This window comes from Nanorana parkeri, unplaced genomic scaffold, assembly GCF_000935625.1.
Source record: "Nanorana parkeri isolate BGI_ZX_2015 unplaced genomic scaffold, ASM93562v1 scaffold1354, whole genome shotgun sequence".
NCBI classification, from domain to species: Eukaryota; Metazoa; Chordata; class Amphibia; order Anura; family Dicroglossidae; genus Nanorana; species Nanorana parkeri.
The window spans coordinates 153,851-167,847 of record NW_017307622.1 but is presented as its reverse complement, the minus strand read 5'-3'; the positions used below and the strand labels follow the sequence as shown (position 1 = coordinate 167,847).

At 49.4% G+C, this 13,997-nt stretch overlaps 1 protein-coding gene across 1 annotated transcript in view; it reads right to left on the bottom strand.

Moving 5' to 3' along the window:
• SPAG17 (sperm associated antigen 17) overlaps window positions 1-13,997 on the bottom strand; it is a 92,090-nt gene that overhangs the window by 37,466 nt on the left and 40,627 nt on the right. Inside the window, exons 19-24 of the mRNA XM_018569550.1 lie at window positions 8,162-8,278; window positions 7,342-7,496; window positions 6,051-6,250; window positions 5,279-5,376; window positions 2,941-3,198; window positions 1,522-1,633 (exon numbers count right to left, since the gene is read on the bottom strand). Coding sequence (XP_018425052.1) covers window positions 1,522-1,633; window positions 2,941-3,198; window positions 5,279-5,376; window positions 6,051-6,250; window positions 7,342-7,496; window positions 8,162-8,278 — 940 coding nt within the window. The remainder of the gene's footprint in view (window positions 1-1,521; window positions 1,634-2,940; window positions 3,199-5,278; window positions 5,377-6,050; window positions 6,251-7,341; window positions 7,497-8,161; window positions 8,279-13,997) is intronic.

Genomic DNA, 13,997 nt, shown 5'->3' with positions numbered 1-13,997 from the left:
GGGGTGGGTGAGTGGTGGGGGGGGGGGGGAACTGTTAGATGCCAGGAAAGTTATGGGGGTTGAAGTGGGACCTGAACCCAAAAAGTAAAGATTTGCTACGATATAGGGAATGCAGTACACAGAAATCTCACTTGTGGCCAAACCGCACCATGACAGATCTGCCTTTTGTCCGGAATTCCTCCTGAAAAATATGAGTTCACTTCCTGTACCTAGACACTCCTAATATCAGTGCACTTCCTGTACCTAGACACTCCTGATATCAGTGCACTTCCTGTGCCTAGGCAGTCCTGACATCAGTGCACTTCCTGTACCTAGACACTCCTGATATCAGTGCACTTCCTGTGCCTAGACACTCCTGATATCAGTGCACTTCCTGTGCCTAGACACCCCTTTAGTCAGTGCGTTTTGCACTTCCTGTGCCTAGACACTCCTGATATCAGTGCACTTCCTGTGCCTAGACACTCCTGATATCAGTGCACTTCCTGTGCCTAGACACTCCTGATATCAGTGCACTTCCTGTGCCTAGACACTCCTGATATCAGTGCACTTCCTGTGCCTAGACACTCCTGATATCAGTGCACTTCCTGTACCTAGACACTCCTGATATCAGTGCACTTCCTGTGCCTAGACACTCCTGATATCAGTGCACTTCCTGTACCTAGACACTCCTGATATCAGTGCACTTCCTGTACCTAGACACTCCTGATATCAGTGCACTTCCTGTGCCTAGGCAGTCCTGACATCAGTGCACTTCCTGTGCTGCAAACACTTCTTAGTCGACGCGTTTCAGGGGACACACCTCCTTTGAGTGGTTCTGAGGAAGAAGGTGTGTCCTCTGAAACGCGTCAACCAAGAAGCGTTTGCAGCTTGTCGGCTGTGCTGGAACTCTATGATTTCTGTGTCTGTGTTCGCTGATACATACTTTATGCCTGTTTACTCCAATTTCTTTGTGAGTATGTTTTCAACTCTCTTTATATCATTTTATTAAAGCGTTTTTACACGATGGAGGCGCTCTTTTTGCTTTTCATTTCAATCCTGATATCAGTGCACTTCCTGCGCCTCGGCAGTCCTGATATCAGTGAACTTCCTGTACCTAGGCACTCCTGATATCAGTGCACTTCCTGTTCTGTATCCTCATAACTGTATATCTACAGTGTGGGGGTCATCTAAGGCATACTGATTCTGACTTAGTCTCAAGCAGATTCGGTGATGATCACTGTTCCACTTGCTGGAGGGGAAGCTGTACCCGAGTCCCTGCACTGCAAGCATCTCCCTGCTTCTGCTCCCTTCATCTCTCCTCTCCGTCCCTGCCGCAGCTTCTCACCTTGTGACTTGCAGCAAAGTTACAATGCTGCAGTCACTGGGGGAGAGGAGATTGAGGAAATGCTTCCTCCTGTGTGCGGCATACTGATGACATCACTGTGTGACTGTGAGGTGTGATGTGTCATCGATGTGTATGATGGATCTATAACAAGCGTGACAGAAGGACGTATCTGGTGGGGAACACCGCTGTTATCTCACCTTTCTCAAAATGAGTGTGTTCCACCTGGATCTGCCCCCCGTCTGTCGGGTAAAGGCATCGGCAGCCTCCAGAGACCTGGATCAGGTTGTCTCCCACGTCGTAGCCGACAAACTGAAGATGAAATACACACATGGAGTATTTTTAACCCCTTCAGCTCTCACCCCCCGTACACCCCTTGTGATGCAATCTTTCCATTTCCACTATGGGCCTGTATATCTGGAGACAACCTTGTCATTACTTCAAGTAACAAAGTAACACCTACGTTGTTCTGTTGGGTAAAATTAATCTTTCTTTTGGCAAATATTGTTTTTGAAAAATTATTTTGATTTCTTTGCAATAAAAAATACTAGGGATGCACCGATACTAGTATTGGTATCGGTGCCGAGTATTTGGTGTACTCGTACTCTGCCAAATACTCCGATGCCTAGCCCGATACTTCCAGGATCAGGAAGCCGGGCGGTGCGTCATTACACGCTGCCTGGTTTCCTGATTGGCCGGGAAGCCGGCTCCCTCGTCACTTGTGACGAGAGAGCATGGAGCCGGCCTCCGAGCCAAGCAGGAAGCCGGGCAGCGTGTAATGAATCGCTGCTCGGCTTCCTGATTGGCCGGGAAGCTGGCCAAGCAGGAAGCTGGGTGCCGTGTAATGACGTGGCGCCTGGCTTTCCGATTGGCCGGGAAGGCGGCTTCATGCTCCCTTGTTTACACGCCGCCTGGCTTCCTGAATGGGACTTCCGGTATTCGGTATCGGCGAGTACCGAAAAAAAAAATATGGCTACTCGTACTCGATACCGAAATACCGGTATCGGTGCATCCCTAAAAAAATACATAAATAAATATATAACAAAGTTCTGTTTTCACTGATTTTAGTTTTAAATTAAGTCGTTTTAAATGTAAAATAGAAATGATACATTTGTATTTTATCATTTATCCTCTTTAAATGACAAAAAAAATATATTTCTAGCAGACAGAATAGCAACCTTATTTGCAAATGAAAATGTTTTGGTTTTCTTCTAATTTCATGCATTTTCTTGTTAAGCAACACGGAAAAAATAAGAAACAAAACAATAATAATAAACAAAAAAGAATAATAATGGCAAAAGATAAAATGAAATTAAAAAAAATCAGCAGAAAAATAATAGCTAAGGGGAGAAGGGAAAGAAGGAGTTTTAATTTAACTTTTAATTTATTTGTTTATTGTATTTACCTTTTTATTTATTATTTTTTTTCAGCATCTTTTTTTATTTTTATTTTATTTATTTAATTATTTTATTTATTTATTTGTTTATTGAATTTTTTTTAATGTAACTTATTTTTACTTTTCCTTTCCTACGTGTGGCTGTTTTTTATTTTACTTATGTAACTGCCTGGCTGGTGTATGAAATGTACATTTGTTATTTTATCTCTATCATGCCACATACCTTAAACACAGTCTCAGGAGGAGCCGGGGAAGCAGCGGCGGGGTCGGGCCCGGGCCCTGGCAGCACCACCTCCTCCTTCTCGCTCTTTTTTTTGGCGCCTTTCCTTGACCTGCTGGCAGACCCTTTACTCTCCCGGGAGCTGGAGCGTTCTTTGCTCGCCGACTTTTTCTTACCGCTGGATTTTCTGCCTTTTGCGTTTTTCTTCTCCTGCTTCAGACGTTCCTCTTCCATTAGGCGATCTTGCTCAATCTTCCAGGCCTGGAGAACAGAAGATATGTGCGGCATTACCCCCGAAGGGTCTGTTGGAGTCTCCTGCCTTCCTAATGTTGACCCTTTCTGTAGCTGCGCCCAATAACTCCCCAACCCGCAGACATCAAAAGACAAACTTCAGATCCTTCAATCTTCTTTTGTAAAATTTTAGTGGTTCAGCTGTCCTAGGGAGAGAGGGTCAGCGGTACAGGAGACCCCAAAAAACAGCAGCAAAAGTCCCTTTGCACAATAGAATTCTTTAGGCTCGGGCAGGCAACTATATTCTAGTATCCTAGGCCTCAGCCATAGGTCAGCTCAGATTCTTTTGACGTCTGCCACAGGCCAGTGTAGATTCTGTAGGCCCAGATGGGAGGCTACCTTCCATTTTGTTCTGCCTCTGCCACAGGCCTGTGTAGATTCTGTAGGCCCAGATGGGAGGCTACCTACCAGTGTCTTCTGCCTCTGCCACAGGCCTGTGTAGATTATGTAGGCCCAGATGGGAGGCTACATTCCAGTTTTCCCTGCCTCTGCCACAGGCTAGCTTAGAACCTTTTAGGTCTCTGCCACAAGTCAGGATACTCTAAGCCCAGAGAGGCAGATAGGAGAAAAAACACCTTTCTTGGTTCTGGCTTCCTCCTCCAGGCAAAGGGCCTGGGAGGAAAAGTCTGGACCTCTGCACTCACATCCCCACCAGGCAGAGGACCAAATATGTATCCTCGTCTCCATCGCACACCACTGGCATAAGCCCCTCAATGATTGGCTGAGTCAGAAGAAATATTGATAACCCTATACATTGTATCTTCTTACTACTCTCTCTACTGAAGGCAGAAGTAATGTCCTTGGTCTTAGAAGAACCCCAATGAACCCAGATAACACAAACGAAGGTCAGGCTGGCTATAGCCCAGTAAAGAGCACTAAATTTGGTTAAGGACTCCCCGGCTGAAGACAAGATCTCTATATACACTATATTGCCAAAAGTATTGGGACGCCTTTACACGCACATGTGTACATGACGCACAACTTTAATGGCCCCCCAGTCTTAGTCCGTAGGGTTCAGTATCGGGTTGGCTCCGCCCTTTGCCGCTATAACAGCTTCAACTCTTTTGGGAAGGCATCCACAAGGTTTAGGAGTGTGTCTATGGGAATGTTGGACCATTTGTGAGGTCAGGTACTGATGTTGGGGGAGGGGCTCGCAGTCTCCGCCTCTAATTCATCCCAAAGGTGTTCTATGGGGTTGAGGTCAGGACTCTGTGCGGTCAGTCAAGTTCCTCCACCCCAAACCCCCCCATCCATGTTTGCTTCCACTTTGTTATAATCCCAGTAACAGGTGACCGCGGAATATTTAGTAGCCGGGAAATGTCACGGATGGACTTATTGCACAGGTGACAACCTATCACGGCACCACGCTTGTAGTCACTGAGCTCCATTCTTTAACAAATGTCTGTAGGAAGCGTCTGCATGCCGAGGTGCGTGATTTTATACACCGGGGGCCATGGAGGTGATTGGAGGACCTGAATCCAATGATTTGGAGGGGGTGTCCCAATACTTTTGGCAATATAGTGTATGTAAGAGTTTATTTAGACATGCGATTCCAAGAACAGTAACCTGCAGCAACCAATCAGCAATGGGAAACTGCTGGACTGAGAAAAATAAAACCTCCCCTCTGGCTCAGCTATTTGCATTGACCCCGATCTACCAATGGAGTACAGCATGCTCAACTTTCACATTTCTTAGTGAATGAGGTAAAACAAAGTAAAGATTCTCTCTGCAAAGAATATCCAATCATGTGCAAGGCAAGTTAACAAAATCAGGATTGCTTTGCTTGCACATGATTGGACGTTTGAAGTCAACACAACTTCACCTCATTCACTAAGCTGAGTGAAAATTCTCTCTGCAAGCAGAAGCTCTTGAAAAGCTTTGCCCAGCGTGTAGCTCACCGAATGCCATTCGCACAGCAATACATTCTCTCGATGGAATTTCCCCATGCTCCTCGGTGACAATAACGCCATGCGAATGGTATTCATAGGACGCCGCGAACCAATGAGAGGACAGCTCTGGCTGAAGAGAAAATGATGGAGCGTCTACCCACTTTAAGGGAGTCCTCCCGAATGAAGGGGTCCTTAGCTGGCTCTGCAGGTGGTGCCTTTTTCTCCTTACTTCCAGGTCTGGACTTGCTGCCTTTGGGACCTGCGAACAAAGGAATAAATCTAAATGTTGTTTCCACAAATCCAGGTTGGGAATTTCCTCCCAAATTAAATGCTTTTCTCTCAGATCACATGACCACTGTGCTCTTTTACTGATCTGAAGGGCCCTGGCGGTGGGTGGGAACAGTCTGCCCTGCTGTGCACTGCGATGGCAGGAGGAGCCCCCCCCACAGAACTACATCTCCCAACAGCCCTTTCACTACACACATTGCCTGGGCAGGCCCTCAGGAGTGCAGCAGAATGATTAATGTCCCAGCAAAACCAACGTATGCATGCGGAGAGAGACAGAGGGGGTGGGGAATAGGTGGGGTTCTGTAGTGTAGGAGGCGGGGCTGACAACACTGCTTGAGATTTCAGTTTAGCAGAGGTACTGTGTTGTCAGCTCAGACAGAATGTAAGGCGCTCCCATCAGGACATCTGGAAAATCAACAGGTATTTTTCTGTATTTGAAATAGTCATGTACTGTATGTACCGCATGTTTTTATTTTTATTTAATATTTTTATTTAATAGCAACTGAGCATCACTGTGTACCCGAGTATTGCAGACAGTCTTACCTAATAATATGAGAGTGCCATATATATATATATACAGTATATCTCACAAGGTCTGTATATGTCCCGGAGGAAACCCCATACAAACATGACACGTTTACTTACTTTTAGATTTTTTTGGCGAGGAGGACTTTTTGCCCTTGCCCTTTTTGCTCGGTGAGGCGTCCCTGGAGGTCGCTCCACTGTCCTGTGTATTCTGGGCCAGTCTCAAAGCCTCCATCTTCTTCTCCAGTCTCTCCTGATACATCACCTCCTCCTCCTGCACCCAGTGTGAGATGGAGTCAGACACAAATTCCAGGTAGTTCCTGCCAAGGATAAAATCAGACTAGTCCGGTCCAGCATTTTCCACTGTGCCTCCTCTGTCCAGCGTCCCCTGTGCCTCCTGTGTCCAGCCTTCCCCTGTGCCTCCTGTGTTTGATTTTCCCCTGTGCCTCCTGTGTCCAGCGTTCCCCTGTACCTCCTGTGTTCTGTGTTCCCCTGTGCCTCCTATGTCCAGCCTTCCCCTGTGCCTCCTGTGTTTGGTTTTCCCCTGTGCCTCCTGTGTCCAGCGTTCCCCTCTACCTCCTGTGTTCGGTTTTCCCCTGTGCCTCCTGTGTCCAGCCTTCCCCTGTGCCTCCTGTGCTTCCTGTGTCCTGTGTTCCTCAGGGCCTTTGCCCTTCTTTGTCTCCTGCGGTTCCTGTGAGCTTCTGTGTCTTCAGCGACTCCTGTGACCCGAGTGCTCCTGTGACTCTAGCATGCATCACTACACCCAAGTTGAGCCCCCTTCTACCCGTCTCCATTGTGCCTCCTGTCTAGCATTCTCCATTGCCTCCTGTGTCCAACACTATACAGTGCCTGGGACTAGTAACCAAGATGATTATATTGGCACAGCAACAGTTCTTTAGAAGGTTTAAGGTTGGATCTATTAAGGATCTGCTTGGTTACTCGTCCCATTGAGTCCACCAAAGTTCTTATTTTGGTATTTAGGACCTGATGAAGGGAGAGTACTTATGGCCACCGAAACGTGTTGACTGTTTTACGTGATCGAATTGGGATAAATTTTAAGCTACTCGGACTCTTTTGATTTTCGAGCTCCCTTTAATATTTCTTGAGCCACTTCTGGGTACCCACCGATGGAAGCCATGTTTTATACGAAGCACCAGACCAGAAAGCATGTCTGAACGTTTCCAGTCACATGATCGCACAGAGACGTTTTGAAGTCCTAGCGCCCGTCTTATTTGTATTTCGGCAGCTTTTACAGTAACCAGGTAAATGTACAGACCCCTCTGATGATAAATCCGGCCGCTGCAGAGATACAAATAAGACAGACGCTAGGACTTCAAAACGTCTCTGTGCCATCATGTGACTGGAAACGTTCAATCAGACACTGACAGTGAGACCGATACGGGAGGCGAACCTGAAGCCGACGTTGGAATGCAGCGCCATGTCCCAGGATTCCTGGCTCTGGCGGTGCGGGCTCATGGGGTTGTGGAGGATGAGGAGTAAGGAGTTGTCCTGGGTGTGATAATAGGAGTCTAGACATCTGTAGGACTCTGTGGCTTCCTGCAGGACCTGTGGAGGGGAAATTACAGGTTTAATGGTATTAGGAATGAAGCACTCGATTGTATTTGTAATCTTGGACTCCCCGGGGACACCCAACCAGGGGAACCTCCGGGGGCCACAATGCATCATTTGTCATATAAAATAGCCACAAGAGGGAGAATCTATAGGTTGGTATCACGGTACCGTGCACGGGTGTCCCCACACCGCATGCAGGTACCCACACGGGAAGACCAAACACGTATGACCACACTGGACACGGCAAATGTGTTATATCCAGTTTATTGTAAACAGCACAACCAAATAAAACAGCCAAAAGCAAACATGAATTAGTAAGGTGACACCAACTAAATATAACCACGAAGACACCTATAACATATAACAGGAGCAAATAGCTTAATACAGGTAACAGCAAAAGGACTACAAGCAGGTATCAGGACTTGGAACGCAGACATTTCTGATGGCTGCCCTGCCTGCAGATGATCGCCCCTCGGCACAAATTGTCCTGAGGCAATCATCTGCTTGTAATCGCTGCCTGTCCTTATTTAAACAATTCTTTGGCATATTGATGGGGGGGGGGGAAGAAAAGACAGAATACAGGCAAACTACATTTCAGCTTTAAGTGCCATTATCAGTAGGAAGTGACATCAGCCACTTCCTTTCCGGCCTCAATGTACCTGTATGAGGAGCGCTGGGTCAAAGTGTTCCGAGTAGCACCAGTCACTGAGACATCTCCTCCGAGTCTTCTGAATGTCGTTGAGGTCAGTGTGCGGGGTCTCCCTTCCGCCGCGCACCTACAATAGGGTGACAACGCTTCATCGTGAGGATGTGGGACTAGAAAGCACGCGCCAGCACAACAAGGGGGGTTATTAGGATTCGAGAAATACTTATTTCTTTGGCTGCATTTTACAATATTTTAAAGTAAAAATCTTCTCCATTTATAAAACATTGACCTGGAAAGTTGCATTATCATTCCATTGTACTAAATCACACCGGGTGTATGGAGGTAAAAATGATCCGTGAAGGTTTCTGCAAACATAAACCATATTTTATATGTACCACAGGCCCTCGCTAATGGGAGATTCTTCAGTCTTCTGATGTGTTCTGTTCAATAGGAAAACATTTCCGCTGGGATTTGGAGCAGATGGGCCAAGTGATTGATCCCGACGGGTTGGGCGGGGGTGGGGGTGGGGAAAAATCGAGCCGTCGTGTTGGCTCCACCGACCGACCGTCCATCCAAACCAGTCCAGGTAAAGTCAGAGACAATCAGTGGAAGCAGTTCCTGGACTCGGCGATGAGACGCCCGGCCAAGAACACGTCAGAATAATGAGCGCGCTGTACAGGAAGCGTCTCCTGACGTGATTGATGTTCTCATCTGATGACTTCATGGCCGAGGCATGTGCGGCTTTGATGTCCGCAGTCACTTGTAATTACTAATAGTGAGCGGCGCTGTATTTACTATAATCTCCGCTGAGGACACGCAGCTCTGCCGCCAAATACTTCTCCCATCCCAAAAAGATTGTGCTGCACCCCCGGGTGTGTGTGTGGAGGGGTCACACTGTGTACAATGTGGTCCTTTGAGGTCACCTGAAAATAATGGTGTCAACCAGGGGCGTAACTAGAAATCACAGGGCCCCATAGCAACATTTTATATGGGGCCCCTTTGTTCTCTAGTTACGCCCCTTTGAGATCAATTGAGATCCCACACAGCCCACCTGAGGGTGACCCTGCAGAGCCCGCCATATACTCTCTATGGTGGGCTCTGCAGGGTCACCCTTAGGTGGGCTGGCCACACTCCTTACCTGTCCGCCTCCTCTTACTCCACCGTCGGTGATGAGCCACGCCTCCTCCGCCCGTCGCCGGGCCCCACCTCCTCCTCTGATGCCAACCCCGGGCCCCGCCTCCTCCTCCACTGCTGTGTCCAGCCTGCTCCACCGCCGCTCTCACTGACTCAGCAGCGGCTGTGGAGAGGAACGCGCCGCTGCACAGATCACTGTCCGTGATCTGAACAGCGGCACATTTCTCTTCACAGCCGCCAGTGACAGCCACCAGCGTGAGATGCCATAGCGACCCAGGCGGCCCGCAGGGAATCTGGAATGTCCTGGCCGGGCCCCCCTGTGCCCCAGGCCCCAAAGCGGCCGCCTGGGTCGCCATGGTGATTGTTACGCCTGGTGGCAATGCAAGAACAGGGCTGGACATTATACACTGTGACCCTACAGAAAAAACGTTACAGCGGTGCCAACCTACCACCACGCATCTATCTATTGTATCTATCTATCTATCTATCTATCTATCTATCTATCTATCTATCTATCTATCTATCTATACTCTGGCTTTTGCCCCCAACACTCCACAGAAACTTTCCTTCTAAAAACTCACTAATGACTTCCTAACTGCTAAAACCAATAGTCACTACCCCATACTCAGCTATTAGACCTTTCTGCTGCCTTGGTGAGAGGAGGCCACCTGCTCCTCCTCAAAAAAACTCCACTCCATTGGCCTCCAAGAGTCTGTTCTGTCCTGGTTCTCTTTCTATCTAAGTGCTCCTTCAGTGTCATCTACAACTCCATCTCCTCCTCTTCCTGTAGGGGACCCCCTAAGCTGCCCTCGGACCCCTTCTCTTCTCTATCTATATCTCCTCCCTGGGTCAGTAGATAAGGTCCCATGACTTCCAATACCATCTTTATGTTGATGATCTATTTCTCTCCGCTCCTCAGCTCGCCCCTTCGGTCTCCTTGCATATCACTAATTTACACAGTGATATACCTATATGGATGTCACGCCACTTTCTCAAACTCAAGTCTTTTTCCAAAAGGAGCCCATCATATTTGCATCCCACTGTGCCCCCTCCCCCAAGTTTCCTAACAATGATCAGTCCCTGCCTTTGTGTCAGGGTGCTAGGTGTAATTCTGGACTCTGGCATCTTTTTCTGGCCCCACATCCAACCACTGTCCTAATCTTGCCGCCTTCATCTCCTTCATCTTGCCCTCCATCACCAATATTTCCAAAATATGCCCCTTCCTGCCAAAGACACCACCAAGGTACTAATTCTCTCCCTTTTTACTGAACCTCCCTCCTCGATGGCCAATGTCTACACAAGCAATCCCCCATCATGCTATCATGAATGCTGCTCCCCGACCTATCCACCTTACCAACTGCTCTGTGTCCCCCACCTCCTCTGCCAATCCCTCCGCTGGCTTCCATCCCCCACCCCTTTCTGCCAATCCCTCCACTGGCCTCCATCCCCCGCCACCCTCTGCCAATCCCTCCGCTGGCCTCCATCCCCGCCCCTCCTCTGCCAATCCCTCCGCTGGCCTCCATCCCCGCCCCTCCTCTGCCAATCCCTCCGCTGGCCTCCATCCCCGCCCCTCCTCTGCCAATCCCTCCGCTGGCCTCCATCCCCGCCCCTCCTCTGCCAATCCCTCCGCTGGCCTCCATCCCCGCCCCTCCTCTGCCAATCCCTCCGCTGGCCTCCATCCCCGCCCCTCCTCTGCCAATCCCTCCGCTGGCCTCCATCCCCGCCCCTCCTCTGCCAATCCCTCCGCTGGCCTCCATCCCCGCCCCTCCTCTGCCAATCCCTCCGCTGGCCTCCATCCCCGCCCCTCCTCTGCCAATCCCTCCGCTGGCCTCCATCCCCGCCCCTCCTCTGCCAATCCCTCCGCTGGCCTCCATCCCCGCCCCTCCTCTGCCAATCCCTCCGCTGGCCTCCATCCCCGCCCCTCCTCTGCCAATCCCTCCGCTGGCCTCCATCCCCGCCCCTCCTCTGCCAATCCCTCCGCTGGCCTCCATCCCCGCCCCTCCTCTGCCAATCCCTCCGCTGGCTTCCATCCCCCCCCCCTTTCTGCCAATCCCTCCACTGGCCTCCATTCCCCGCCCCTCTCTGCCGATCCCTCCACTGGCTTCCATCCCTCGGCCCTCTCTGCCGATCCCTGCACTGGCTTCCACTTGCCCAGCAAACAAAATTAAAAATACTAACAACATACAAAGCCATCCCACAACTCTGCCCCCGGCTACATCACCAACCTCGTCTCAACATATCCCCCATACTGTCCTCTCTGCTCTCTTGCTTCCTCACCACCACCATCCCATGCTCACCTCCAGAACTTCTCAAGAGCCTCTCCCATCCTCTGGGACTCTCTACCCCATCTGTCCGGCTATCTAATACTCTATGTGCATTTAGGCGATCCCTGAAAACTCATCTCTTCAGGGAAGCCTCCCCCACCTCCCACCTAAATACTGAACTTTTAGTCTCTCCATCAACTCATCCCCCTCACAGCTATTACCTTTTGTATCACTCGCCCCTCCCTCTTAGATTGTAAGCTCTCGGGATCAGGGCCCTCCTAATCATCTTGTCTTGAATTGTACGGTAACTGTACCGTCCCTTTAGATTATAAAGCGCTGCACAAACTGTTGGCTCTATACAAATCCTGAATAATACACAGGGGCGAAGTGTAGGGGGTCGGAGGATCTTTACAAGTGACAACACCCTCACAGTGAAGTCATTACGGAGCCGATACGAAGGTGATAATAGAAAAAAAGAGTTCAACGCTTAAATATAATAAATGGGCAACAAGAAACCAACTAGAGGGAAACGTAACGCATTCCTTCTTCCACATATTGAAATCATTTATCAGTGCAGTCAGTGTACATCTGTCATTCTGCTGAATTGCTGCATACCAGATGAAGGTTCAGATCAGGCTTGCTGAGGAAGTGCTTACTCTGGCCTTGTCAATGAGAGAGTTCAGACACCAGTGTGGGGATGCTGAGCAGTGACACAGGAGGCAGGGCAGTGGCACGGAATCTGCACAGCAGCCCAACCTTGAATAGAACTTTGATGAAGGCGAAACACATTGTCTTTCCTTTGCTGACGGCTACATCTAATGAGCACCATACCGGTGTGTTGGTGCTTCTGTCGTTTCTCATCTTCAAAGGTCTCTATAGGGACCCCCTGAATGCTGAACCCACAAATAAAGCCCATGAACAAATACCAGGATACACCCCCACCCAACCCTCTACCCAAGGGCCCAGCGCACTTCTATTGTACCATTACATAGACTTGATGGGCCACTTGGGCTTCTACTTTTCTATATCTCATATTTCAGCATATTTTATTAAAGGGGAACTATGAGGCGAGTGTTTTTCACTCAGCCTCATAATCTGAGCCGACCTGTGACAATGAAACTGTCACAGGTAGGCTCAGTAGATCGGGAAGTGAGCGAACATATACCGGCGCTCGCTCACTTCTCGATCTATCCCTATGACTGTCACTCACGGCTCCCTGCAGGGATTCCCCCCCTCCCCTGTCCGATCCTCCAGCGCTGACTGGCAGAACGGACGGGGGAGGGGGCGGGCACAGCTGACTCTGCCTCTAGATAGGCAGAGCCAGCTGTCAATCCCGCAGCTGGGTGGATCCAGACAGTATTGTCGGGATCCGTCCCGGCTGCGGCGTCTCAGTATACCGCGAGCTGTAGCTCCCTATATACTGAGCTTTGGGTCACGGGAGGATGCTAGTTTGTGTCCTCCTGTGACCCTTAGGAGAACTATGGGGAAAAGCCCTGACCCCATAGTTCTCCTTTTAATCATAAAAATAAGAGATTGTTTAGTACACCTGCATGTGCACTAGAGGGCGCCATCAACACATGAACACTAACTGAGGTTGCTTGAGGTCCGCTGCCCCCACCAGGGGGTTAATGGTAAATATAGGCTCTTCATAAAAGAGGGAAGCAATGTTATGGATGAAGGTTGTGTGTTGGTGCGGTTATTGCGGTGTGGACATTAGAGAGGAAGAAGAGAGAAAAACGAAGGAAATGTCCATTATGGCTCCATCTCGAGTCACCCAGCGGGAGCTGTGGTCATGCAAATCTCCCGGTGAGACCACCAATCACATGGCACCCTTTATACTCCCACTGCAGGACATACAATGAAAGGAAGGCTCTGACAGGGTCCCTCATACAGCTCTCAGCCATATTTAAGTAATGCCTGCAAAGCACCGGGGGCTGCGTGCTCAGTCTCGCAGCAGTGCCCATAGGCGGGTCACCCCTTCCTTCCTGGAGGTCACACGTGGTCACTTTGTAGTTGGCTTTTTCTCATTGCTGACTGAAGGTTGTAAATAGAGAAAAATCTGTTCTGGGCTCTTTCCCACCGCTGGCTCCATCCATCAGCAGATCAGTCAGGATGGGGCATTCTCCTCTCTCCTCCGTCCAAGATTATATTGCTAGCAGCTGGGAGACGCTCTCGCTGCACCAATCCGCTGCCAGGCAGACTCATCCCCTTCAGTTCTTTTTTTTTTTTCATGGTTCCCATAATCTAAATATTTGTATTGTTAGGTTATTCCTCTCTGCGTCCTGCTACTAATTACATGCTGCCTGTGCGGGTTTGTGTCCAGATAGCCGTATTAATATGGAGCGCCCGGCGGTACGCATGACAGGTGCTCACCAGGAGGCCGGACTGATATTCCCAGAGGAGTGCGGGAAAAACCCCAAATATACAATGTAACAATGGCGGAGATACAGA